At 33.7% G+C, this 27,571-nt stretch overlaps 1 protein-coding gene across 5 annotated transcripts in view; it reads right to left on the minus strand.

Annotated features, from left to right (window-relative positions):
• Positions 1-7,416: 7,416 nt before the first annotated feature.
• Positions 7,417-27,571, minus strand: part of LOC126879459 (PHD finger protein 20) — a 54,013-nt gene continuing 33,858 nt past the window's right edge. For 4 of the 5 annotated variants that reach the window (XM_050642477.1, XM_050642474.1, XM_050642473.1 and 1 more), the window contains 4 exons: positions 27,129-27,500; positions 14,583-15,258; positions 12,214-12,410; positions 7,417-7,869 (listed from right to left, as the gene is read on the minus strand). In XM_050642477.1, coding sequence (XP_050498434.1) covers positions 7,571-7,869; positions 12,214-12,410; positions 14,583-15,258; positions 27,129-27,500 — 1,544 coding nt within the window. In that variant the 3' untranslated portion in view covers positions 7,417-7,570. The remainder of the gene's footprint in view (positions 7,870-12,213; positions 12,411-14,582; positions 15,259-27,128; positions 27,501-27,571) is intronic. The other variant, XM_050642476.1, reaches the window with a different exon arrangement.

The raw sequence follows: 27,571 nt of genomic DNA on the forward strand, positions 1-27,571 counted from the left end.
TTTAATTTATTTAAATCAGTAGAATAGTATTAATATATTACAAATATATAAAAATAAATTATAACTACGAAAAATATTCTCTTTTATTTATACATACATACATACATAATCGGTTGCCTCTTTTACCATATTAGGTGTCGAGGATTCCTCCTTTATATAATACTCTCTGCAAATTTACGACACTTCTTCCTATCTGCTGCTAAAACTTTTGCTTCTTGCCACGATGTTCCTCTTTTCTTGAGTATTTCGTTTACACTAGTGTTCCAGCTTTTCCTTGGTCTGCCCCTCCTGCTTTTACCCACTGCTTTGGCCTCCCATGTCAATTGCACTTGTCTCTCACCACTCATTCTTATCATGTGTCCAGCCCATTTTAACTTCTTTTCTTCAACTTTTTCGTTGAGCGATTTTACCTGTAATTCATGTCTTATATCTTCGTTTCTTCTTTTGTCTAATCTTCTTGCTCCCACCACTTTTCTTAAGTATCTCATTTCTGTAGCTTGTAATCTTTTTCTTTGTCTGTCATTAAGTACCCAGTTTTCTGCCCCATATATTGTAATTGGCATATATACAGTTTTATATACTGTCATTAATCTTTATACCTACTTAAACTGAATTACAAAAAAATGAGTATTGTTAACTAAAAAATAGTAAAACTATGTTGAAAATACTTGAAAGTAGAACAACTGGATGAACTGGCTGTCATTCTAATATTGAAAGAATATACTGATTGGACCCCAGCAAACAGACTTGAGCCCAATTACGTGGTAATTACGTTAAATTTACGGCAAATTTCAACGAATAAGTAACTCGGTGATTTATGACGGGAAAAAAACGTATTTCAGTGCCAAATCATTCACCTATATATTAGTGCTTTCTTTATACATGTTTGACATAAGAATAATATAAAATCATAATGACGAATATAGTACATGTTTTTTATAATATTTGTGAATTTCGGTTACATCGCAAAGGTACGTTTATTTCACGTAATAATCACGAAACAGAAATAACTTCCTTTGGTTAAATTTTGAAAAATATTTTGGAAAAAAAATTTTACAACGGTGTTGGTTAAATACGTATCGCTTGAATTTTACTCACTGTATTTTATGGACGTCGAAAAATTAGATGTATTTCACGTAAAAGTAATGTAAATAATACCAATATTTAAACAAAAAGTTTATGATTTCGCTTTTAAGATCATTTAGCATAACTATTTCAATCCAACTTGATTTAAAGCTATTTTTTTCTTTAAAAATATCACAGGAGCTAAAATGATGTTGTCTTATTTTCAAATCGCACGCGGTGATGAAGTACAGTCAAACCCGCTTATTAGAATACTTCTTAAAGGAATATCCCGGTTTAAGGAATAAAAATTTGAGGTCCCGAAACGTTTCTACTAGCGACCAATGATCGGTTATTAGAATATCCCGGTTATAGGAATACTTTTGATTGGCACGAAGGCTATTCCAATAAGCGGGTTCGACTGTACTACCAAGCCTTTCTGCTCCTTTAAATACCATCACGTGACTAACATAGTCGGTTCGAAAACTAAATTAATCGATTTATCGAATAATAGATACGTTTCGATAGGATTATTTTTTTATATTATTCTGGTATTGAAATAGATTTTTAGTAAGACCAATTAGTTAATAGTAGAAGAAATTTAAAAACAAAAAGAAAATTCGTAATACTAATTTAAAGTAAGTAGAATAGTTTAACTGTAATTTAAAAATAATCGATTTTTATAATCGATGATCATATCCTCTAATATCAGCTTCTCTGGCTCTGGCTTGGCTTCTCACATTTCTCACAACTCACAACAAAAAGTGAAACGTGAAGAGCTTTATTTCCCTCGTTTTATTTTAGGCGGGTTTATTTTATAATAATGTCTTTCGTATTAACGTTTACCTCACTGCTCGAGGGTTGAAGTGCCATGATGCAATTAGAAAAAACAAGAAAGTGTCGAAGTGTCCTCCTCGAAATAAAAAGTGACCTGTGTTGTGTTTTATGTTGGCAAATTTTTTAATGTGTCTTTAGGTCGGTACCATTTTTGGTTCATTATCTTGTATAATAATTATACAGGACAAATGTTTTAAGGTCTCTAAATTCTACTAAATAAATACATTGTTAATACTTTATATGCTTGTTTTATTTATATCATATTATGAGGATAATAATTACGTGATTCATAAGTTAATTAAGGTCGAATTATTTACGTGAACCGAGGACGTATCTTTCACGTGAATACTAATATATACATTCCCTAAAAGATACGTTAATCAACACGTATTTGCAACGTGAATTTCCCGAAACATTTTATTGCTATTTAAGGTAAATAACACGTCTATTGAAGACGAGTTATTCACGTAATTTAAAGACGTATTTTCAATGTGACATTCCAACCAAATTTTCACGTGAAATTCACGTAAGCAATTTACGTATATTGGTGACAAATGTACCCAAAATTCACGTAATTAACACGTCGGTCTGTTTGCTGGGACTGCTTTTAACTATAGAAACGTAAACACTGACATGCCGTACGTGATACCGCCAGAAAACTTTACATCAAATAGTGAAATAGGACTTAGTCAACCAATGCCTCGTTAGGTTTACTCTGCTCTTACGGCGCCGTAAATTATCGCCCGTGTGGCCTTTTGCTTAAACCATACTAAAACTGCAGCATTTGGGAGGAGGTAAAATTACACACCACTTGAAGGTAGGTACACAGTTGGTGTTCGAAGGAATCTTTTATAAAATAATTTTTATAACAAAATATATTTTTGTCGAGGCATGGCACACCACATGTCAGTGGTTAAGGGTTCTTCTTCTTTTAGTGCCTATTCGTTTCGAATATTGGCGATCATTCTGGCTATAATTATTTTATTAACTGATGCTTTAAAAATAGATTAGTTGTTGTTGTAGAGAACCATTTCCTCAGGTTCTTTAACCATGATATTCTACTTCTCCCAATTCCTCGCTTTCCGAATACTTTACCTTGAAGGAGTATTCAGTAATCTGTATTTAGTGCCGTTTCTCATCATGTGTCAGAGATATTCTAACTTTCTCCTTTTAATGGTAGGTATACATCACCTCTCTTTCTTTCCCCACTCTTCGTAACACGGTCTCGTTAGTTATCTTGTCCGTCCATGATATCCTTAGGATTCGCCTGTATAGTCACATCTCGAAGGTTTAAAGGTTTTTTCTCCATTGCTTCAGTGAGTGTCCAGGGTTCAACTCCGTAATACAATATTGAGAAGATATAACATCGTAGGAGCCTTACTTTTATCTCCAGATTAAGGCTGCGGCTTTTAAAGAGTTAAGCCATGTTATTGAATGCACTACTAGCCTTCTCCATTATATTTCTTGTGAGTGATCCTATTAAGGGTTAACCAGGTAATATTAGAAGATCACCATACTAGAAGATTAGTTATAAGATGGATTTGGAGTAAAAGTAGTATACTAGGATCGGATATACTATACCATCTAGATTTTCCAATTTAACGAAGGCAAACGTCACTAAAAAAGATAATAAAAGTCGGAAGGTTCTAGATAGATAGATTTATTTGACTACTTTTTTTTACAAAACAAAGCGTTTTTCTATACCAAAAAGGGCAAATAGGGAAGAAAGACTTACAAAAGATAAAAAATTCAGAAGGAAATTGTCATAAAAAATGAGATCTTACAAAAAATCGAGTTGCTCTACAAACAAGTGTATTTGATAGATTGCACGTAACAGAAATTGCATATGAAAGAATTATAAACCAAGGGTCAGAAGATAATCCCGGCTATAACAGATGATATTACATCAGGTCTGAAAGAGGTGAAACCGACATATTAAAGCCGAGATCACAGAATGCAATAACGGCGTCGTTATTGTATTCTGTGCTGAGATGAAGTCAAGAATTTATAAAGCCAGTGTAAGACCAATAATGGCATATGCATCAGAAACAAGACCCGATAGAGCCACAACACAAAGACTACTGGAAACAGCAGAAATTGGAAGAGGAGTGAAGACATTAGAAGAAAATGTAACATACAGTTTATAAACGAATGGACACTAAATAGAAAAAAGAATGGAATAACCACATAAGCAGAACGGGGGAGACACGTATAGTCAAAATAGAAAGAGGATAAATCACTAAGCGGTAGAATAAGTATTAGACCAAGAGGCAGCGCTGGACAATTTCTTTGAATTTATTAAAGCTAGATTTTTCACAGTTGATTACTGTGAGTGTGTAGAGAAACATACTGCGGTCAGTCAAGCCAAACGTAGAGCAGGGGTTACTGAGAGGGTGTCAAAGTTGCTTTCCTACGAAGGTAATTAAATCCATTTACTAAGCCTTAAAATCAGTACACCCATTCTAAATTAAATATAAATAAAAGTTATTATAGTCGGTCAGCTGTATGACTAAAACCTTGGGGGTGGTTGCCACCCCATCTCGGGGGTGGGAATTTTTTATTACATTTTAACCATGTAATTCGATGGAAAAAGTGATTCTAAGAAAAAAATGTTTTTTACATTTTCTTCGTAAATTAATATTTTTCGAGTTATTCGCGCTTGAAAATAACAGTTTTTGGACGAAAAAATCGACTTTTGTAAGAGGGTATTTTGAGAATACCTCGAAAAATATTCTATATATTTTTGGCGATAAAAAGCTTCTTCAAAAATGATTTTGTAGGATTTTTAAAGAGCTATAAGACTGTGTAAATTAAGTTCCGTAATATCCCTTAGTTTTTAATTGTGGCGGGTTTAAAGGGCTCGAATAAGGGGGTGTTTACTGGTAAATATAGGTTTTAAACAGCTACAGTCGAATCGCGTTAATTCAAACCTGCGATAATTCGAACCTCTCTATAATTCAAAGTTATCACGAGTTCCCTACAAAATCTCTTTATATTTCCAACTAAATCAATACATTTTTATGCACTTGATAATTCGAACGAAAAAAATCATTGCTATATAACAAAACGACGCGTTAATTCGAACTCATCGGCGTCCAGCACTCGACAATTCAAAGTTGCAGAGAGAAAGATGCGAAAAGATGGTAGTAAGTAGGTACAGTTTTCTGTACTTTTTCTTCGGTACTTTCTTTTTCTGTACCTGCTTCAAAAATCCGGTTTCTTAAAGAAGATCATGAAAATCTTCCAATACTTATGGATGATGAAGAACCAGCAATAGAACCATTAGTTGACATCAGCGGTGTGAGTTTTTCTGACTTTGTTCAAGTAGATGAAGATGCTGCTGTCTCAGGTTCACTAACCGATGGCGAAATTTTATCTGCGACAGATACGAATGAAAAAAGTAAATATGAAGATGAGTACGATACATAAGAACCTTTGGCAGACGTGTCAGTTAAGGAAGCAAGATCCTCATTCGACACCTTACAACACCTGTCTACAAAACGAAAGTGATGAAAAAGCATTTCAGGCACTTTTTTCTCTTAAAAAAATTATTGAGCACTCGGAGCAGCAGCTATGTGCTTTGAACCAAATCAGTATAATACAGATCTTTCGAAAGATTGATTAATTCACATTATGAATACATACATGTACACGAATATACCTCTAAACTTTTGTCATCGTTATAGGATAGGAGTTAATAAATAATAATTGATTAACACTTAATAATCTGAAGATTTATTTATTTTCTCTCGCAAATTTCGAACCATGTGATATTTCAAACACTCAATAATTCGTAATATTTTAAGAGTCCCTCGAGTTTCGAATTAACGAGAGTCGACTGTATATCTGGATAACTATTCACTGTAATGAAAATCTATGCACAGGGCACAGGGTAATTTTAGTCATTAAAAAGCTACAATTTAGTAGTTTATAATTTTGTTCGTATCTTCAGTATTTTCGGATATATTTTGAAGTAAAAGGTGAAAAATACCAAATTGCAAAAAATCAATTTTTCTTTAAACTCCAATTTTTCCAAAATTAGGCATTTTAAATGGATCAAACTCCTTGAGTGAATTGATAATATAAATATAAAAGGAACTACAGAAAGGTGAAGACCAATTTTAGGGGGGTTGTTTTCACTGATTTTTTCGTACAGAAAAGCAGGTACCGACATTTTTTTGATTATAAGTCACTAATTTTCATGCTAGAAATTTTTTATTATATTTTTTTAAAAGGTCTAATTGTATACTTGAAAAAAGATTCTTTAAGTTTTCCTCGAAAAATGCAAATTTTTCCCATTATTTGGCTTTGAATATTTTAAATCATTCATTTGACAAAAAAAGCTAACCTTTAACATGCCATATCTCGGTTTGTGTTGGTCTTAAAGATATTATAGGAAAAGAATTTGGTTTGTGTTACTAATAGATACAATTTCGATACTTACAGTTTTTTTGCTTAAATGCATATTTTTCGAGGTATTCTCAAAAAACCAAAAAAGTCGATTTTTTCGTCGAAAAACTGTTATTTTCAAGCGCGAATAACTCGAAAAATAATAGTTTTACGAAGAAATTGTAAAAAACATTTTTTTCTTAGAATCACTTTTTCCATCGATTTACATGGTTAAAATGTAATAAAAAATTCCCACCCCCCGAGATGGGGTGGCAACCACACCCAAGGTTGTAGCGTATGATAGCGGCATGATATAGAAAATCATCCTTGGACTATTCCCTACCTTCTGTGAAAATTTCAAGTAAACCCATGCTGGACGAAAAAATTGTGAGCAAAATGCTTCATTTCCTCAATCGAGTATTGGGGCCGAGCGACCGGCTCTCCCGTCATACAGCTGACGGACTATAATAACTTTTATTTATATTCAATTTAGAATGTGTGTACTGATTTTCAGCCTTAGTAAATGGAAATAATTACCTTCGTAGGAAAGCAACTTTGATACCCTCTCAGTAACCTCTGTTCTACGTTTCGCTTGACCGACCGCAGTATGTTTCTCTACACACTCACAGTAATCAACTGTGAAAAATCTAGCTTTAGTAAATTCAAAAAGATTTTTCAGCGCTGCCTCTCTGTCTATATCGGTCGACCGCTCAAAAGATGTAGTGACAACCTTCCATAGAGGTATCAAATGAACAAACAGAATTGCTTATAAAGAGGAAGAAGAGGACTTAGTAAAGTCGACTTCATTGTCTTTAGAAAGAGACGCTTATAAATCCGAAAGTCTCCGGTCCCTCAGGTGAGTGCCGATCCCAAAAGGATAGAAATAATTTTCATTTATTAAATTTTTTTAATAATGAAAATTTCCACCCAATCGGGATTTGAACTCACAACTTCTGGGTCCAAAGATAGCTGTCTTACCACTGAACCATGGAGAGGTTAAATCTGGTTCGTTTGATTTCAAAGTTTTTAATAAATCATTGGCAACGTCTACTCTTCTTCTCTGTTGTTGTGTATCAATTTGTATCACAGAAATAATAGGGTTAAAAATATAAGTTAAAAAAAAATCAATGTATTAAAAATTTTATTTTAATATATCACAAAACGTAAGTGTAGTACATATCTAGTAACCTAAAACGACAATAAAACTAAATGCTCTCTTTTCAAAACAAACAACAAAAATATTCGAACTGAAATACAATAAGTAATCGAATACTCTAAAAAACTATATTCCAGAACTTTGACTAAATTCTTTCAGTGTTTCTAAATCTCTCATTAACAATTGCATGGTGTTTCTCGTTTTGGGACAATTCGGATCTTCTTCAATGTTCATTCCTTCTTCCAACAACTCTATCTGTTTTTCGAAATCATCTAGCCTCTCTTCCACCTGGGAACATTGATGGACTAAATGTTCCAAAAGATTCAAGCGACAATCGGCAGGGTCCGTAACAGCTTCAGGTTGTGGAATGATAGGGGTGTTGTCCATAAGGGTGTTTAGGTCGATTTTTGGCATTACATTTTTCCCTGCGTAAACAAGAATAAGAAAATAAATAAAACACATTATATAGATTAGAAAACATCAGTATAATATAATTCAATAAGCGGTGCACTGCATGTAAACACAGTATTAAAAACAAACAGTCAAAAACACTCTCGTCGGCGCCTTTGAAGTTTTTTAAGTCTCGTTTTGTAGAGGCAGCCATCTTGTTATCTGTCATCTGAGACGAAAAGTTACGACCGGACTGGTTCATTGAAAAATCTTTCTAATAAGAGCGACGCCCCATTAGTGCGTTGCGCTGCGTTGCGACGTCGCAACGGAACAACGCATCGGGACGTGGCCCCATTAGTGCGTTGCGCTGCGTTGCGTTGCAACGGGGCGAGACCCCATCAGTGCGTTACGTTGCGTCGCGTCGATCAGTTGCGATGTTTCGACGGACAAGGTTGTTCTTCGATGACAGTGTCATCGCAAGGCAGGTGTGGCATGCAATGCGTTGTTCCGTTGCGACGTTGGAACGCAACGCACTAATCAGAATTACATACTAAAAGTCCTATTGTAGGGCTTAGGTTTAGAAATATTAGACGAAGGTCAAATAAATTATCAAATCTTTAAATGACCTCAGTAGTTCCAGGTACCATGACCAATAACATTGTCCAGGTAAATGGTGAAACGGGACCTGAAATCCTAAAATGTGAAGTAGATAATGGCACCTAGAAATTCCAAAACTGAAAAGGCAAATGGACCTGATGAGGTTCCTACTGAATTGCTAAAGCTCTTGAATGATGAATCAATAGGTATAATATTGCACTTATTTAACACAGTATACAATAATGGTATTGTTCCTCAAGAGTGGCAGTTGTCTACGTTCGTTACACTACCAAAGAAATCCAATGCAAAAGAATGTTCAGAACATCGAACAATATCTTTAATGAGCCATCTACTAAAGATATTTCTAAAAATCATCCACAACCGAGTCTATCAAAAGTTGGAGTCAGATATACACAGATGGGGTTCAGAAAAGGACTAGGTACTCGAGAAGCTCTTCGGTTTGAATGTTCTTACACAAAGATGCCTAGACGTTAATCAAGAAGTACATTCATGTTTTATCGATTTTGAAAAAGCGTTTGACAGAGTACGCCACGATAAGCTAAGAGACATTATTGAAAGAAAAGACATAGATAATAAAGATCTGCGAATAATTCTCAATTTATATCGGAATCAGAAAGCCAACATCAAAATAGAAAATGAGACATCACAAGCAAAAGAAATACCTAAAGGAGTGCGACAGGGACGCATTTTGTCACCGCTGCTATTTAATGTGTATAGTGAAAGCATATGCCAGGAAGCCCTTTTGCAAACAAACGAAGGAATCGTAATCAATGGAGAGGTTGTTAATAATATTCGATACGCGGACGACACTGCACTAGTTGCAAGAACAGTAGAAGAATTACAACGATTACTTACAAACATAAATATTGCTTGCAACAATTATGGCATAAACACAAATATCAAAAAAACCAAGTATATGGTCTTCAGTAAAAACATGACACAACCAGCACATATTAGTATAAACAGCATTCAAATTGAAAAAGTATCAAATTACAAATACAGTTGAGTCCGCGAGTCTTTACCCGTGCGTCATCATTTAAAGCATACGAAATAAGTCGTAAATTTACTAAACGCAATAGCAAGTGACAGAAAGTGGGTATTATTCCGATCACGGGTTATCGTATAAAATTTGACGTTATCAAATAAATATAATGTCAAATTTAAGTTTTGCTTTAAAGTTTTGGTGCATAATTACAGCTACATTCGAAGTAGCTTAATAAATTATTTTATTATTATTGATTAATAAATAAATAAAGAATTTATAAAAAAATTCAATATATTTTCTTTTTGTTATTTTATTCACTTTGGCGGAATATTAAACACGAGCATTTCTTGTACGTTGTCAAAATTTATTGTAAAATAACATAAACTTATTTATCATAAAATTTCTAACTCCAATATAAAATTAGTTGTGAAAACAACTGTTTGTATATTATAAAAAACTTCAAAATGCAAAAATTCGACAAGATAACAGCAAAAAATTCAACAAACTGACAGCCCCAAAGGTAAACAAACCAAAACGTCAGAAATTGTACTTAAAGTATGTGAAAACATCCCCAGTCGTCTTTCTTTGTATCTACAGTCGGAAAAATGAAAGAATACCCATGAACGAACATATAAAACACGCTGTATTTTCCTGTCACCGTGTCACAAAGAAAATTGTCCAGCGCAAGTACATGTAACAATAATTATTACATATACTTGCGCTGGCCAATTTTTTGTGTGACACGGTGACAGGAAGATACAGCGTGTTTTATATGTTCGTTCATGGGTGTTCTTTCATTTTTCCTACTGTATCTCTTTTCAATGCACTGAGTCTAAATTGTTCATAAAAATAACATGTGTTTTTACTTAATAACATGCAGCAGCTGGTTTGTCATTAGATTCATGCGTGGAAGAGAATGATGCTAGATAAAAAGTATGTGTTTTATCTCGCCAGGTATTAATGACGCACGGGTAAAGACTCGCGGACTCAACTGTACTTGGGAACTTTAATAAACGAAACTGGAGACCAAAACAATGAAATAAAAAGACGTATCGAAATTGCCAGGGCCACTTTCATGAAAAATTTCAGACCCAGAAATTTTGTTAACGATAAAACGAAGAAAACTCGAATATCTGGGGCACCTGATGAGAGGACATAAATACGCATTACTTCAAAATATAATGCAAGGAAAAATTAAAGGAAAACGGAATCCAGGCCGTAGAAGAATGTCATGGTTGCGGAATTTGAGAGAGTGGTTTGGCTGCACCACTAATGAACTTTTTAGGTCAGCTGTAAACAAGGTGAGGATAGCCTTGATGATTTCCAATCTCCGATAGGAGTGGCACAAGAAGAAGAAAAAGTAGTTCCAACAGCTTCAAGAGGAAACATATTAAAACGAATGTACAAGGTTAAACCAGCAGCAACTGTGCTACTACGCACCTGAGTTGCTAGTCAAACATTTAAGATTGAAAGTATGCAGAAGCGCAGTGAGTTCTGCGACATTTCGCCGCAATATGTCTGCGCGAAAAAAAAATGCGTGACTTCATCAAGGTCGCAGAGTGTCATTACTGTTTGTTATCTATACTGGAATATAAATCAACCCTTCTTCTCCTTGTAGTGCCTATCCGTTTTGGATGTTGGCGACCATCATGGCAATATGGTGCTGCTGCTGCTCTGAATAGATTTGTGTTTGGATTCTCGTTTTCCTTCTACTTTTCCTGTAAAATTAGTTGCAGCAGTCCATAACTGTCGCTGTTCCTCATGATGTGAACGAGGTATTCAATTTTGGCTGTTTGTGGTTAACAGCTCTTTTTCTCAAAAATGAATAACCATTTTCAATTCCGTTGCAACACGAAACTATAGCCGCATCATTATTCCAGTTCAATCAGAGAGTGCAGCAAGCACCTCTACCGATTTCGAAACTTATTAGTCTCTCATCAGGAGGCACATATGCTGCTCTCTCTGACCCAACTAGGACAAACCCCGGCGTGCAGTCACGGATTGCAACGAACGAAATGGCAGGGATGCCCTAGCGGCAACTGCTAGCAAAAGACTAAGTTTTCAATCTAATAGCACATAAAACAACATCAAAAAATGTTGTTCCACATCCTACCAGATTGAAAACAATGGGAACCTTCTCTGGCAACACCTCCGAGGCTTCTACAATTTGCAAGCCATAACAGATGCTGAGACAAAATGCTGCAAATTGTAAAATTCCCTCATCTTCCTTAGTCTCAGCATCCGTTATGGCTTGCAAATTGTAGAAGCCTCGGAGGTGTTGCCAGAGAAGGTTCCCATTGTTTTCAATCTGGTAGGATGTGGAACAACATTTTTTGATGTTGTTTTATGTGCTATTAGATTGAAAACTTAGCTCTGTTTCTTTTTGCATTCTCAACAAAACACCCTGACTAAAATCGTGGTCGGTATAAGATATCTTATCACGTTCGGTACCCATTTTAAACAAGCGCCACTTGGCTGGTACCACGTACTTAAATCGTTCATTTAGTAACACAGCACTACTGACGCCACTTATGCGTCATCGGTACCTTTGATAAAACCTTCGTGACGCTACTCGTTCGTCATGGCACCGAACGTGTTAACGATTCGACGATAAACCCAATTTCGAAAGCCTCAATTTTCTTGCAGGTGGCGTCTGTGAGAGTCCACGACTCAACTCCGTACAACAGTCAACAGTAAATCAACCCTAAACATTGCAATTGATTTAACAGCAACTTACGCAGAACTAAGATACTAAATTCGATATTGATTATCTCACCTGCTTTCAGAATCATCATTAGCATTGAGTTCTCGTTCTGAGCATCTTTTTCCTCATCGAAATCGCTTTTCAAAAAGTCCGGGTCATCATTTTCTATCTTAGGCTTGATGTCAAGCATCTCTGACTTAAATTTTTCTGGCAAATTCGCTTTGGGCCATGGTTTAGACCATAAGTAGTGTTTTGGGTGATTTTTGGTTCTAAAAATACAAAAAAAATAAGTTAAAAAGCTCAATAATATTCAAAACTATAGAAAAAAATACAGAAGATACCTAAATACTTTAGAGATGGTTTGCAACTGATTATACAGTTTTATGTAAATAAATAAACAGTAAATTTTTCCAACACCAGCAAGGATGTCAATGCCAAATTTCGGGACATTGTTTTTTAACTGCATTAATTTTTTTTTCAAATTCTGAGAGAACTAAAAAGTGTTTTTTAAAAATTTAAACGCAGAATGAAAAATTACATTATTACCGAGAGCAGAAAGTCCCTGAAAACTTTTATAATGTTTATTTTAATAAATTACAGTGGTGAAAAAGAGGAGAAAATTAAGAGTGATTTTTAATTTCAAATATCTCATCAAAAGAAACTTTATGTTTATTATAAGGGACTTTCGACCCTCGGTAATAATATAATCTTCCATTCTGCGTTTAAATTTTTCAAAAATACTTATTAGTTTTCTTAAAATTCGGAAAAAATGAATGCATTTAAAAAGAATTGGCCCAAAATTATGAGAAAATAATGGCGGTGGGTTAGTGATTACCACAAAAGACACTTTTCAGGTTGTGGAAAACAGAGAAAAAGCATTGTTCTTGGCAACTGGAGGCTTCAAAATTGTTTTGTATGTGAATGCTAAGATATGATCTTTTAAGAGTAAAGGCGCAAATATTTTACGGCTATCCCTACTTTTTTTGTCTTTACATGGCAAATTACATGTAGTAAAATTATCACTGGTATGGATATGTAAACATTACTTGACAATGTCATGATTAACTTTAAAGAGATGGCTTTTAAATGTTCTTGGATAACTGTTACTTGCTTAAATTATTAATTCAATTAATTGATATAATTTGTTCACTTACTATGTATTCAGTGATTTTATTAATTTATATACTGTACAACAAAAACTAATACTCCATCGAGAAAAGAAGAAAAGTGATAAAGTGATTTTTTAATAATATCTTGTTACTAAGGAAAGCTTACAATTTTGAACATCTTTAACAACAAAATACTTGGATCACAGAATATATCCTGGTGTACTCTCTACTTGGATCTTCCATAAATAATAAGCAATAAATAGCTTTTTATTAAGTTCACGTCTTAAATCAATTATTTATCAAATACACTATCAATATTATTTAATCAACAACTCAAAATATTCCTCATGCCATGTCAAATATTTAAAATTGTCACTGTCTTGTCACCACGTTCTATTCGACTCAGTGCGTTGTATGACAAAGATAGCGAATGTTCGATTTGGAAAATATCACCACGGACATGGTCTCCATTTTTTTCGAATCCTGAAAAAACTAATAAATATTTTTAAAAGATTTAAAGGCAGAATGAAAGACTAAATTATTATCGAGGGCCGAAAGTCGCTTAGAATAAATAAAAAGTTTCTTTTGAATGAGATATTTGAAATTTAAAATCACACATTTTCTCTTAGTATTTCACCCCAGTAACTTATTAAAGTAAACATTACAGAAGTCTTCAGGGACTTTCGGCCCTCGGTAAGAACGTAATCTTTCATTCTGCGTTTAAATTTTTCAAAAATACTTATTAGTTTTCTCAGGATTCGAAAAAAATGAATCTCATTTAAATAGCATTGGAGCCGGAACTATGTACCAATCCCCTTAAAAGATCTTTCAAAGTTTCTTATAAGTATTCAGTAAGTTTAATTTTCAAATCATTGCCACCTTATTTTTTTTTCGCCATAAAATAGCGCCATGTAGCAGGCTTAAATTCTGTCTTAATAAGATTATAGGAAGTTAAAGGTTATTATGTTATTTAATACCCTCAGTTGAGGAGAAAGTAATAATAATAAAGATGTTTTATTCAGTCAATAGTGTGCGAACATTCAGTTAAATAATAACGTGGACCTAACTTTTACACACATACCTACTGTGGCTAATGTGGGTATTTTTCAAAATTTTGGAATATGTTTAAATAGTAGAACAATTTTAACTTTTGTTTTTAATACAGATTTTAATCCTCTACAAATAGGTTCTCATGACTTTTGAAGTAAAATAATTAGGGAAGCAGGAATTTGACAGTTTAGAATTTTACATTGAGTTTCCTATGGCCCGTTTTAAGATTCATCACCCTGTATATGTATGTGTATACCTTCAAAAATATTACAAAATACTTACTCTGCTATTTTCATCTTGATTTTTAAGCTGTTCTGGTACTGGCCTAACTCTAAGAGAGCTCCTGACAAATCATGGCACTTTTTCAATTTTTCAAATCTTCTCTGTAGAGCTTCTTCATCTTTGGTGTGGTAACTGCCTACTGGAAGCACCCCTTTTGTCAACCAATCTTGGTCGTGGTAGTACTTCCTGGACAGTCGTTCTCGAAGAGGATTCTGGCAGATATAGCACACGTACTTCTCTGGAACTTGACTTTCTCTTTCGATGTTGTTGCAATAAGCGTGCTGCCAACAAAGGCAGAGCTCACACTGGATCATCAGACCGTCTTCTTCGACCAGACCGCAGGTGCAGTTGATGATCTCTTCTTGCCTCATTCTGACGATCTTAATGACTTCACCGCCTTCAATTATAATATCATTAGAAGGAGTAGGAGGTTGGATGGGTGGAGTGAGAATGGAAGGAGCTACAGGAGAAGAGACTGCTTGCGAAGAAATTTTAGGCTGCAAAGAGAGAGATGGCGATGTGATACTAACGGTAGGCGAAGAAGCAGTAATAGGCAATGTACTAGGGAAAGAGTTGAGATCTGTAGTTTGATCTATACCTTTTACGATCTCTAGGCTGTCTGGGTAAATGCTTTTGCGTTTCACCGGCGGTCTGTAGTTCTCCTCAGATTGCTCAACTAAAAAAATTATTTCATTATTAAGGAAAAACAGCTTTAGATTAATTCGATTCGGGGCCATCACCGTCGGCTGACCATGGTTTCTGCTTTTCAGCGTTTTCAGAGCCGCTTGTGGTGTATCCCGAAGCGAACTGAATATTTCATTATTATTAATTAATAACAAGAAATATAAATAAATAATAATACATATAAATGATACAGTAATAATAGCCGACAGTTGACAAGACCTGGAAAGACTCATGAGTACAATAGAAAGGTGTAGTAGGGAGTACGGACTCCTTCTCAATATGAAAAGACGAAGTTTATGAAAATTAGTAAAAACAACCATAATATAATGAAATCTTGATAGTAGAGTGCCAGCAGATCGAAAGAGTTAAAAAGTACACTTACCCAGGAACACTTATAATGACTAGACTCCAGAAAACAAAGTCAGAATCGAAAAAGCACGTTCTAATTTTATGAAAATGAAAAAGGTCCTATGTAGCAAAGATTTAACATTAGCTCTTAAAGTATGCCTAATAAAATGTTACGTATACAGTGTACTATACTATGGAGTGGAATCAAGGACGTTAAATCTAGAGACAATGAGGACGACTTAACGCCTTTGAAATGTGGACCTATAGAAGAAATATGAGGGTTTCCTGGATAGATAGAGTTACGAACAATGTAGTATTGAAAAGAATAGGTAAAGAGAAAGAAGTTGAACTTACAATTAAAGAAAGAAAGCTATAGTATCTCTGACATGCGATACGGGGCGAGATGTATGGCATCCTGCGACTCATAATGCAAGGAAAGATAGATGGCAAAAGAAGCATCGGAAGAAGACGAATTTCATGGCTGAAGAACCTAAGAGAATGGTTTGGATGCAGCTCAAAATAACTATTTAGAGCTACTGCCTCAAAAATTAAAATAGCTATGATGATTGCCAACCTCCGTAGTGGAGATGGCACCTGAAGAAGAAGAACAAGAAATATTTCTTGGACTCATTGAGCCCTATGGTGAATGATGATGAAATCATCAAAAGCGTCAACAAAGGAAGAGGATACAGAATGGGAAATAAGGAAGTGAAAATACTCTGTTACGCAGACGATGCAATACTGCTAGCCCAATATGAAGATAGTCTGGAAAGATTAGTCAACATTTTTAACCTTCGTCGGGCGGCATAGGTACAATTGTAACTTTTGAGTTTTCAAATTGTGATAACTTTTTTTTTTCAAAGAGGTAGAAACTTGAACTTTTGTGACATCTCTACATTTATCCAGTAGATTATGTGAGCCAAATATAACAAAAAACTCTTTATTCGATTCCCAGCAGGAGGCTTAAACAGTTCCTACCCCCATAAACGACGGCATAGGTACATTTGTACCTTGTACATTTTTTTTAATAAACGATTTAAAAAAACAATATACAGTAGAACCCCTCAAATCCGAACTAATTGGGGGGACAGCCTGTTCGGATTCCGAAAAGTTCGGATTATCCGAAAGTTAGCCTTAACTAGTAGTTCAAAGCTTTCATTGTGATTTTGAGTAGCCAAACGTTCTCGCAAGAGTGTGGACAATATTTTTGGGCTCAAGTTGACTACGAGAGAACCAAAGTAAGTTTGTGTTTAACCTTTATAAACACTTTATAAACCTATATATTAAAGTATAATATTTATTTTTAAGAAATTTTAAATGTCAAAGTCCTAGTAATCCTACATTGTCCAATTTTCTGGCTTTACTCTGTATAATAAACATGTTTTTAAGTTTTTGTCTTGAATTTTTAAATTTTTTTCACTTTCCGTTGGTTCGGATTTGCCGAAAGTTCGGATTCGCGGGGTTCGGATTTACGGGGTTCTACTGTATTTTGTATTTAAATGATAGCTTATTTAAATCAAAATACAAAAATGAATGTTAGTGTGGATTTTCGCAACACATACATATCGTTTTAGACAAAGAATGTTCGTCTCACACACAGATAGAAAACATACTACACAAGTATTTCTTGTTTTACTCTGTTTTTCTGTTCGTTTCGACAAATATGACAACTTCCGGTTACTGGAGTAGATCCACGAATGCTGTGAGATACTTGAGGAGGAGTATCTACAGCAAATACATACTATGTTTCGACCAAGGACCATTTCTACAGCACTACGAAGAAAATGATTCCTCATCATCATCCAGTTTTTACTTTGAGATTGAAATAAAGGTAACCAAATATCTTTGGAAGGATCCTTCAAAAATTTCCTGCGTTACTCCTTTGTTTTTTGTAATGGATTATGCTCTCGATGTATAATGTATCATGCTAAGCCAATGACGTCAATCATATTATAAAAAAAGGCCGAGGGCCAATGCAATGTTCGACATAAAATGCTGGGTGAGTATTTGGTCAAATACTTACCCAGCATATTATCCATGTTACCAATCCCGCTTTGGTTTTATTGTAATACTGGATTATTTCCGGCTTCGCTACTTCACTGTCTTCTACTTTTCCTGTCATATGCATGGGCGAGAGTAACACTACTGCTTTGTTTTTCTTGGGCACATATACCTAAGAGCATACAGTATTAATAGCAACTTGATTGTATGCAAAATTTGTGGAAAAACTAGTTCTTTTCTTATTTGCTTGCACATATTGGTGAGTAGAAATATCTTATTTCTTCTAACTCAGCTTACTAGCCCTACTAACGGCATGTGCCATAAACTCAAGAATTTAGCCAATTCAAAACTAGTAAAAAAGTTTTTTTTGGGTTAACATTCTGTCCGTAACCTTTATAAGACGTGGTCAGATCTAAAACTGTTTGTTCGCCAACGTTAACTTGTCGGGAACCATATGCTGTTTTTCCAATACAAAGATGATCTTGTGTGAGCTTTGATGTATCACAAGCCAAAAATACTTTGATCCCATATTTAGCGAGTTTGGAAGGTATTGTGTAAAATTTGTAAGGCCTCTAAATGGACACAACTGTTAGTCGGTAGTTATGCATTTGGATGGTTTGGAGCCTTGTTGCAAATTTTTATTCAGCATTGTCTAGATATCTCGTATGAGTGCAGCTTTATCGGGTTTTTTGCCTTCTTCGCGGATATTTTCATTGTCATATCATATAAATCTTAGCATGGTATTGAAAGAATTACATGACATTGCTGCACGTATCATTGGCAGATACTCTATCATCCTCACCTCGCACAAGTTTTCTTTGTTATTTCTATGTACACATAATTTGTAGCCATTTCGGTATACCAGATGTACCTATAATCACTGTTCATGATAATTTTTAGGTATACACGTATTGATAAACACCAAACAACTAAATGGGGATGAGATCTATGTTTCCAATTAAAATACAATACAATGCTACTCTTCCTAGAATTTGTTTACGACCACTATTTTCAAGTTGATTGTTGTAGTAATTTCAACAATTTACGATAGATAAGAGCGGTCACGTTATAGCGGCTTGTAATCTTTGTTTGTAAATTCGTAGAAGAACAAATTAACGAATATTATTATTTATTTATTGCAATATTCAACAATTTTTTACCAGTTATGCTAGTAATAAATAATATTATCTTAAAATAAACATAAATATATTTCCCTTTAGATTAACGAATTTTTAAGACAATATAAAGCAGGTACAATTGTACCTATGCCGTCTATTAACGGTGTAAAATTATGCCGCTCGACAAAGTTTAACATACGAACAAAAGAATTCAATATGACAATTATTTCATCTCAGAAAACTAAAACAATAGTAATCAGTAAAAAAGCAATCAGATGTAAAATAGAAATTGATGGCATCAGTATTAAACAAGTATGGAAATAAAATACCTTTGAATTAAACTGTCCAGCTAGGGAGACCTGGACAAAGAAATAAAAAAATCAAGTACAAAAGCCTGGCAGGATGTCTTAATAACACTATATGGCGAAACTGACATATTAACACAGAGATGAAGTCAAGAATTTGTAAAGCCAGAGTAAAACCATTAATGACATATGAATCAGAAACAAGACCCGATACAGCCACAACACAAAGACTACTAGAAACGGCAGAAATAAGAGAACTGAGAAGAATTACAGGAAATACGCTGAGAAATCGAAAGGGGAGTGAAGACATTAGAAGAAAATGTAACGTACAGTGTATAAACGGATGGACACTAAATACAAAAAAAATAATGGAATAAACACATAAGCAGAATGGAGAAGACACGTGTGGTCAAAATAGCAAGAGATAAATCACCAATCGGTAGAAGTATCGGCCGATCGCGCAAAAAAGATGTGGAGGAGTGACAACCTTCCATAGAAGCATCAATCCGGCAATGAACAAGCAGAAGTACTTATAAAGAGGAAGAAGAAAAAATATTTGGCAAACTTTTACAGAAAAAAAAAGACCAAACTGTGGTAAACCGTGAATTTCCAACAAAAAAACAACGCATAACTGAAAACTACATTCAGAAAATAACAAAAAAAAATTCATTTAAGTCATCGCTAAATCATCGATTTGGATTATCGCTAGTAGACCAGGGCGCATCTGTAAAAATATTAGTACATTTGGACGTTGAGAGGTGACTCATATTTTTTTGCAGAAATTGCTTGAAAATAACTCATATAATAATATTTGAGTTATCCTCCCAATCAAAAAGGTCCGGAACATTGTTTAAATAATCAAAATGTCAAAAAATAAAGGAAAAATTCGATTTTTTTCTTCGTTTTTTGATTATAACTTTGAAAGTATTCATTTCTGAGAAAAGTTGTACTGACATAAAAGTTGCGCAATTAAATTTCCTACAATATAGAATTTTTTAAACATTTTAAAAATTGTCACCCTTGTTGCAAAATAGCAATAATTGCGAAAAAAAAACATAAAAAAACAAGTATTTGCATTTTACGTTTTTCAACCATTTATGCTACACCTAGGACCTTCATATTTTACCCAGAAAAACTATATAATATAGTAAAACAGTACTGTGAATTTCATTAAGATCGTTTGAATAGATTTTGCAAAATAAATTTTGCAATCCAGCTTTCGCAAAAAAAATTAATTTTTTCAAAATCTTGCAGGACTGAATATAAAGCAGACAGCACGTTTAATTTTTTTTACATATAGAAGAATACCGTACCTTTCATTTGCAATTTGCAAAATTAAAATCGGTTAACCACTACGGCGTCAGGAATTTTTTTAAATACACATTTTTTTTTTGGTGCTACGCGCAGGACAGCGGATAGTTTGCTCTGATTGGGCATTCCAATGATCTTTGATAATGATTGACAAATTTTAATTTTTAGTACATTTCGATATAAATAAATAAATTTGTTTATTGCAAAATAAAAACACATGCTCTGCCCTTTGAAATAACACTCTTTTTGGCAAAAACTTTCTTTGTTCATATATTTTAAGTTAGAGAATAATAGTTTATTATTTTTAAACATATGCAACTGTTTAAACAATATTTCACAAACAATAATCAAATTAGTTTGATTTTTGTGGAATTAAAATATTAAAATACAACAAAATATAGTGTAAGAAAATAATATATTAGATAAAGATTGGAAGAAATTTTGGTGGAAATCAACTTGTGTGAATCGAACACCTCTGTCCTGCACGTAGCACCAAAAATTAATGTTTTTTTTTAAGTTGAAAAAATGAATTTTTTTGCGAAAGCTGGATTGCAAAATTTATTTTGCAAAATCTATTGCACCGATATTAATGACATTTACAGTATTGTTTTACTATATTATATAGTTTTTCTGGATAAAATATGAAGGTCCTAAGTGTAGCATAAATGGTTGAAAAACGTAAAATGAAAATACTTGTTTTTCTTTATGATTTTTTCGCAATTATTGCTATTTTGCAACAAGGGTGACAATTTTTAAAATTTGTAACTTATCCTATATTGTAGGAAATTTAATTACGCAACTTTTATATCAGTACAACTTTTCTCGAAAGTGAATACTTTGAAAGTTATAATCAAAAAACGAAGAAAACAATCAAATTTTCCCTTCATTTTTTGACATTTTGATTATTTAAACAATGTTCCGGACATTTTTGAGTGGAAGGATAACCCAATTATTATTATAGGAGTTAATTCCAAGAGATTTCTGCAAAAAAATATGAGTCACCTCTCAACGTCCATCTCAAAACAGATGCGCCCTGGACTATAGACACTTAACAGCCAATGCTGTACTTTACTGTACAGCAGTAAAGTACAGCAGAAGAAATACGAAAGTAAATTGCTCTAGTAATAAAAATATGAAACAAGTAATTTCTAAATTGAATTAAAAAGTCATTTTATAATCCTTCTTCGCAGTATTAATAAGAAGTAATATTGACAGTAAATCCTTTTGATATAATGCATGCGCACTGCATTTTACGCGGAAATGTTTGTTTGCCTAGCAGTTTTACCTTTTTTGCTCCAGATTAAAGACAGTTCCATGTTAACAAGGTTATCAAAAGATTCATATTGTTGAAATATATTTTTATTTATTACCCAAAAATTTAATGTGGTTCTACTCAGTGACCTCTGGGAGATTTATCCAGTTAAATTTATAAAACAATTTCAACAGCTCGTTTCCAATTTTATTTTGTAATACATATTAGAATGTTAGAAGTGCTCAAGCAATCTTTTTTTACTTAAAAAAAGCTTGCCGACCAATTTCTGTTTATCTAGGGCGACTGTCCAGTTAAAGTTATACTGTACACTTCAACATGGACGTCTCCCATTATAAAATTAGTACAAATAATATGGTAGAGGAGCCAAAACAGGGATTTTGCTCGTTACTCGAGCGCGTCAGAAAATCACATGGGGAGAAACCTTGTACCTTGTAAATGTACCCCTATCAAATATGAACTCTTAATACAGTCGTGCGTTGGAGACATTGCTAAAAAAATATATCCTTAGAAAAACAAGAAAATGTCAGATTAAGACAAGGTAAGTTAAGTACATGAAGAACAGAGTTTATTTCAAAACTCAGACAATTTGAGTGGGGCGTAAGGAACTTGGTGAGTCACAAAGTTTCACAAAAAAAGATAATATTTCGCAAAAAAACATCAGATCGACAAACTAAAAAATATGTGTTCAATATTTTTCAAAAATCTATCATATGATACCGAACACGACCCCCCACGGAGGGTGGTGGGGCGTAATTAAATTTTTTTAAATAGAGACCCCACGATATTTCGCGAAATTAACATCAAATTGAAAAACTAAAAAATATGTGTTGCAGATTTGGATTCCTTGCGTAAAAATAAGAAAGTTTTATTTGAGACATTTTTTTGAATTATGGATAGATAGCGCTATAATCGAAAAAAAAAACAATACCCCAACAGCCCCCACCCACTAAAATAGATAAATTAATTTAACTTTTTTTGATTTTAGAACCCAGTCTTCACAACCCAAAAGGTCCCCATGACGCTTTAGTAACAGCAATTGCATTTAAATATACTGTGATAGTCATATCGCTAACATCCTTCGGGAGGATGTGACTTTTAATTTTATATATATAATCAAATATATATATATATATATATATATATATATATATATATATATATATATATATATAATATATATATATATATATATATATAATCAAATTCCCTTCTACCTATTGGTGTCGGGATTACAATAATAACTTAGATATTGTGTACAAATTTACGCCACTGTCTTCTATTTTGTGCCAATACTTTTGCTTCTTTCCAGGATTTGCCTCTCTTTTGTAGAACTTTTCCAATAGCTTGGTCCCATGTTTCTCTTGGTCTTCCTCTCTTCCTCTTGATATTTACTTTCGCTTCCCAAATCATTTTTACCGGTCTTCTATCGTCTAGTCTTTGTAAATGTCCCCACCAGCTGATTTGTCTTTTTTCTATGAATTCTAAGATTGATTCCACCTCCAGATCCTCCCTTATCTGCTCATTTCTTACCCTGTCAAGTCTTGTAACTCCTCTCGCTCTTCTTAGGTACTTCATTTCCGTCGCTTGTACTCTGCTCTTCTGCCTCTCTGTTAATGTCCACGATTCACAACCGAAGGTGAGTATGGGTCTATATATTGCCTTAAAAACTTTCATTTTTGTACTTTGCGCTATTTCCTTTTTTCCTATAAAAGTTGTGTTCATTGCATAATATGAATTTATTGCTTTCTCTATACGTTTATCGATTTCTAAACCTTGTTGACCTGAATCTTCAATTTTTACACCCAGGTATTCGAAGCATTCAACTTGTTGTATATGTATACCATTGATCTGTATACTCACGTTTTCTTTAGTTTCTGCTACTACCATCACTTTTGTTTTTGTTAGGTTTAGTTTCATGCCACTTTCTTCTAATATTTCACTCCACGTTTGTAAGTTTTCTTGTAGGTCCTTTTCTTTTGTTGCCATTATAACGATGTCATCTGCAAAAGCACACTCTGATATTTCGATCGGTTGTAAGTTTTTGTATCCTACAAATAGGTGTTTTGTTCTCTGACTACATTTTTTAATTATTTCGTCCATAAACAACGTAAACAATGTTGGACTTAGTCCTCCTCCCTGTCTTAGACCATCTTTTGTTATAAAATTTTCTGACTTCAGGTTTCTAGTTATAACACAATTCGTCGTATTTTTATATAGACATTCAATATTTTTCCGTAGTTTGGTTGCTATTCCTCTTTGTTCTAGGAGCGACCATACTTTTTGCCGAGGAACAAGATCAAACGCTTTTTGTAAGTCGATAAACGCAAAATATGCTTTTCCTCTTCTGAGTTTTGTTTTATCAATGATCTGTTTAATAGTGAAGATGTGATCTTGCACACTTCTTCCTTTTCTAAAGCCACTTTGAGTTTCTGCTAATGTTGTATCGATTATCTTTGTCAGCTTTTCTTGTAATATTTGTTCGTACAGTTTCATCGCCGAGCATAAGAGCATTATGCCTCTATAGTTTTTGCATTCTTTTTTATCTCCAGATTTAAATATGGGTAGTATCAACGAGATCTTCCATTCTTCTGGTATTCTTTCAGCTTTCCATATCTTGTTTATTAATTGTAATAATATGTGTTGTCCTTGTACTCCCATATATTTGAGCATCTCAGTTGTTATTTTATCATGCCCTGGTGACTTTCCATTTTTCATTTTTGCCAATCCTTGTGTAAATTCTTCCCATGTTATTGCAGTGTCTTGCGTTTCTTCTATGGTTTCTCCGGTATTTGTCACGTTAATGGTATAATGTGGTGTTTCATTTTCAGTTGATAATAGTTCTTGAAAATACCTTTTCCATCTTTCCATTATTTCTTCTTCCTGTGTCAAAATGTTTCCTGTTTCGTCTCTAATTGTCAATTGAACTGTATTTTTTCCCCTTCTTAATGTTTTCATGGTCTTATAAAACAGCTTTTGGTTACTTTTACTATCTGATTCTAGTTTATCCCCGAATTGTTTCCAACTTTCTTCTTTTGCATCTTTTATCATATTTTTTACTATTTTTCGTTGTTCTTTATATTTTTCATACGTTTCAGTTGTTTTGTTTGATAGGTATATTTTCCATCGTCTTTTCTTTTCCTTTGTTTCTGATTTAATTTGTTCATTCCACCACGATGTCTGTTTCCTGTTGCTAGTTGTTCTACTTACGCCGCATGCCTCCTTGGATGCCTCAATAATAATTTCTTTTATACTATTCCATAACTGATCCACATCTGCATCTCTCATTATTAATAGCCTTTTTTCAATTTCTCGATTTATTATTTCTTCATATTTAGTTCTCACATTTTCTTCTGTCAACTTGTAAGATCTTATTGATTCAAATTCTACTTTTCTTTCTTTATTTATTTTCTGCTCCTCGTTCTTCATAATTTGGTGTTTAATTTTTGTTACCACCAGATAGTGATCACTATTGATTTCTGCACCTCTTCGTACTTTGGTGTCGGTAATGTTTGCCCTATAGTCTTTTTCCACTATTACATAATCGATTATTGATTTTTCTCCTCTGCTTATAACTTCCCGTGTGTATTTGTGGATATTTTTATGTTCGAAGAGTGTGTTTGTTATTATTAGATTATGTAGTTGACAGTATTCAAGCAATCTCTTGCCGTTATTGTTCCTCGTATCTTCCCCATGTGTACCTATTACTGTGTTATATTTGTGATCTTGTTTACCAACTCTGCTGTTGAAGTCTCCAGCAATTAATATTCTTCCTTTGCATTCTTCTGTAATTCTCGTCAGTTCATCCCAAAATTTATCTTTTATTGCTGAATTCTCGTCTTCGCTTGGTCCGTATACGGCTAATATTATCCAGTTTTCTCCGTTTATGCCTGTTAGTTCTACTTTTAATATTCTTTCGTTAATTGCCTCCCACGTGTTTACACTATTTATTAGCTTTTCATGTATTATGCATCCTATTCCGGCTGCAGCTCTTTGTTTATTGTCCACTCCGCTATATATCATCAAATGACCTTTATTAAGTTTAATTTCGCCTTTGCCTTTTTTCTTTGTTTCCGATACTGTTAGTATATCTAGTTGTGCTTGTTCAAATTCCTCTATTAAATCCTGTTCTTTTCCGTAAATACTTCGAATATTCCATGTTCCAATTTTCCATGTGCTCGCTCTTCCTTTTATCATATTTCGTTTTCCTTTTCTTATGCTGGTCGTCTCCATGTTTCCATCCTGTATATGTTCCACTAGTTTTTTGAATTATCATGAAGAGTATTCGTACTTTCAATCGTATTTTTCTTTTTATTCCATATAAATTTTTCGCCATTTATAATTAATTTCTGGTACCCAATTACTACCTTTTTGTTCTGGTTTCTTTTATCTTTTGCTATTTCTTGTAGGCTTTTCTGGATTTTGTTCTCTTGTTCTGTTAAATCATGGCGTATAAATATTTTTTGGCCTTTGACGTGTCTTAGTTTGTGTTTATTTTTCATTACATCTGCTTTTTCTCGATTGTTCAGTTTTAGTACGCACATTGTTTCGTTTATTTTTGTCAATTTTTTCGCTTTAATAACAACTTGTAGCTTGTTTTCGACAAATTTTTCTATTTCTTCTTGCGCTTCTTCTTCATTGTCCCGTATTTTAAATCCACTTATAATTATGTTATTTTTCTTCTTGTATTTTTCGATGTTTTCGACTTTTTCTTCCAATTTTTCCAAATTTTCAACTTTCATCTTCAGTTCGTTAATTTCTTTCTTTAATTCTATATTTTCTTCTCTGAAAATTTTCAGTGTTTTTTTATATTCTTGAAAATCATTTTTAATTTCTTTCAGATCTTTGCGCATTTCCGACGTCAAATTTGTTATTAAATTTTTGATTTCGTCCCAGTCGCTCATCCTTATGTGGTTTGTATCACTCTGTATAAATATATCTGTGTGTGTATAACAATGTATTGTTGTTGTAAATAATCGAACGCTGACAGAGCGCAAAGCTACCCAACCCAATTCAACCTTGCGAAGGTCAAGAAGCTTATCCCTGTCAGCTTTTTCTGTTGTTTGTTTATCTTTCTTTATAACACTGTTTCACACAAATACGTATAAAGAATTATCTATTTATTTTATGCTAATTACAATCTAATGTTACCTGTAATTGTCTCAGTGAATGTAGTGTGGATGACTAAACTCGTACCGGCCCAATGTATGAACTTTGATACGGAGCGATCACACACACACATGTACACACTATCACGGTTCAACCTAGACTCGAAAATATAACAATACTCGCTATAATCGAAAAAAAAACAATACCCCAACAGCCCCCACCCACTAAAATAGATAAATTAATTTAACTTTTTTTGATTTTAGAACCCAGTCTTCACAACCCAAAAGGTCCCCATGACGCTTTAGTAACAGCAATTGCATTTAAATATACTGTGATAGTCATATCGCTAACATCCTTCGGGAGGATGTGACTTTTAATTTTAAATAAAAAAAAATCTTACCAAAAGTTGATTCAGGTGGTGGCCTATGGACAGGTAGTAAAGTCTTAATACCAGGCTTACTTCTCATCAACGGTTTGAAATCAAATTCGTCTTTGTTAGGAATAGGCTCAGATTTCATCAACAGATCTCTCAATTTCGGCTCAAAGTGGGGAACAGTGGGAGACTCGTAACCATGTTTAAGTGGCGAGTCCGGCTCAGAATGACTATGAGGCCTGGTGTTGAGCAGCTTAATGATTTCTTGGTCTTTGGTTTTCGAAATTGGTGATAACTTCGGTTTTACCTCTGGTATTTCTTCTATTCCAAACGATAGTTGTTTAGATGATCTGGGGGTTGGAATTTTTACAGCGGGTTTTAGTGGGGGTTTCTGAGGTCCTATAAACACAAATAAGGACATACTAAAATCTGAATTTTATCATTAAAAAAGAAAACGATAAAGTACAAAT

The sequence above is a fragment of the Diabrotica virgifera genome, chromosome 2 (assembly GCF_917563875.1).
Source record: "Diabrotica virgifera virgifera chromosome 2, PGI_DIABVI_V3a".
Taxonomy (NCBI): Eukaryota; Metazoa; Arthropoda; class Insecta; order Coleoptera; family Chrysomelidae; genus Diabrotica; species Diabrotica virgifera.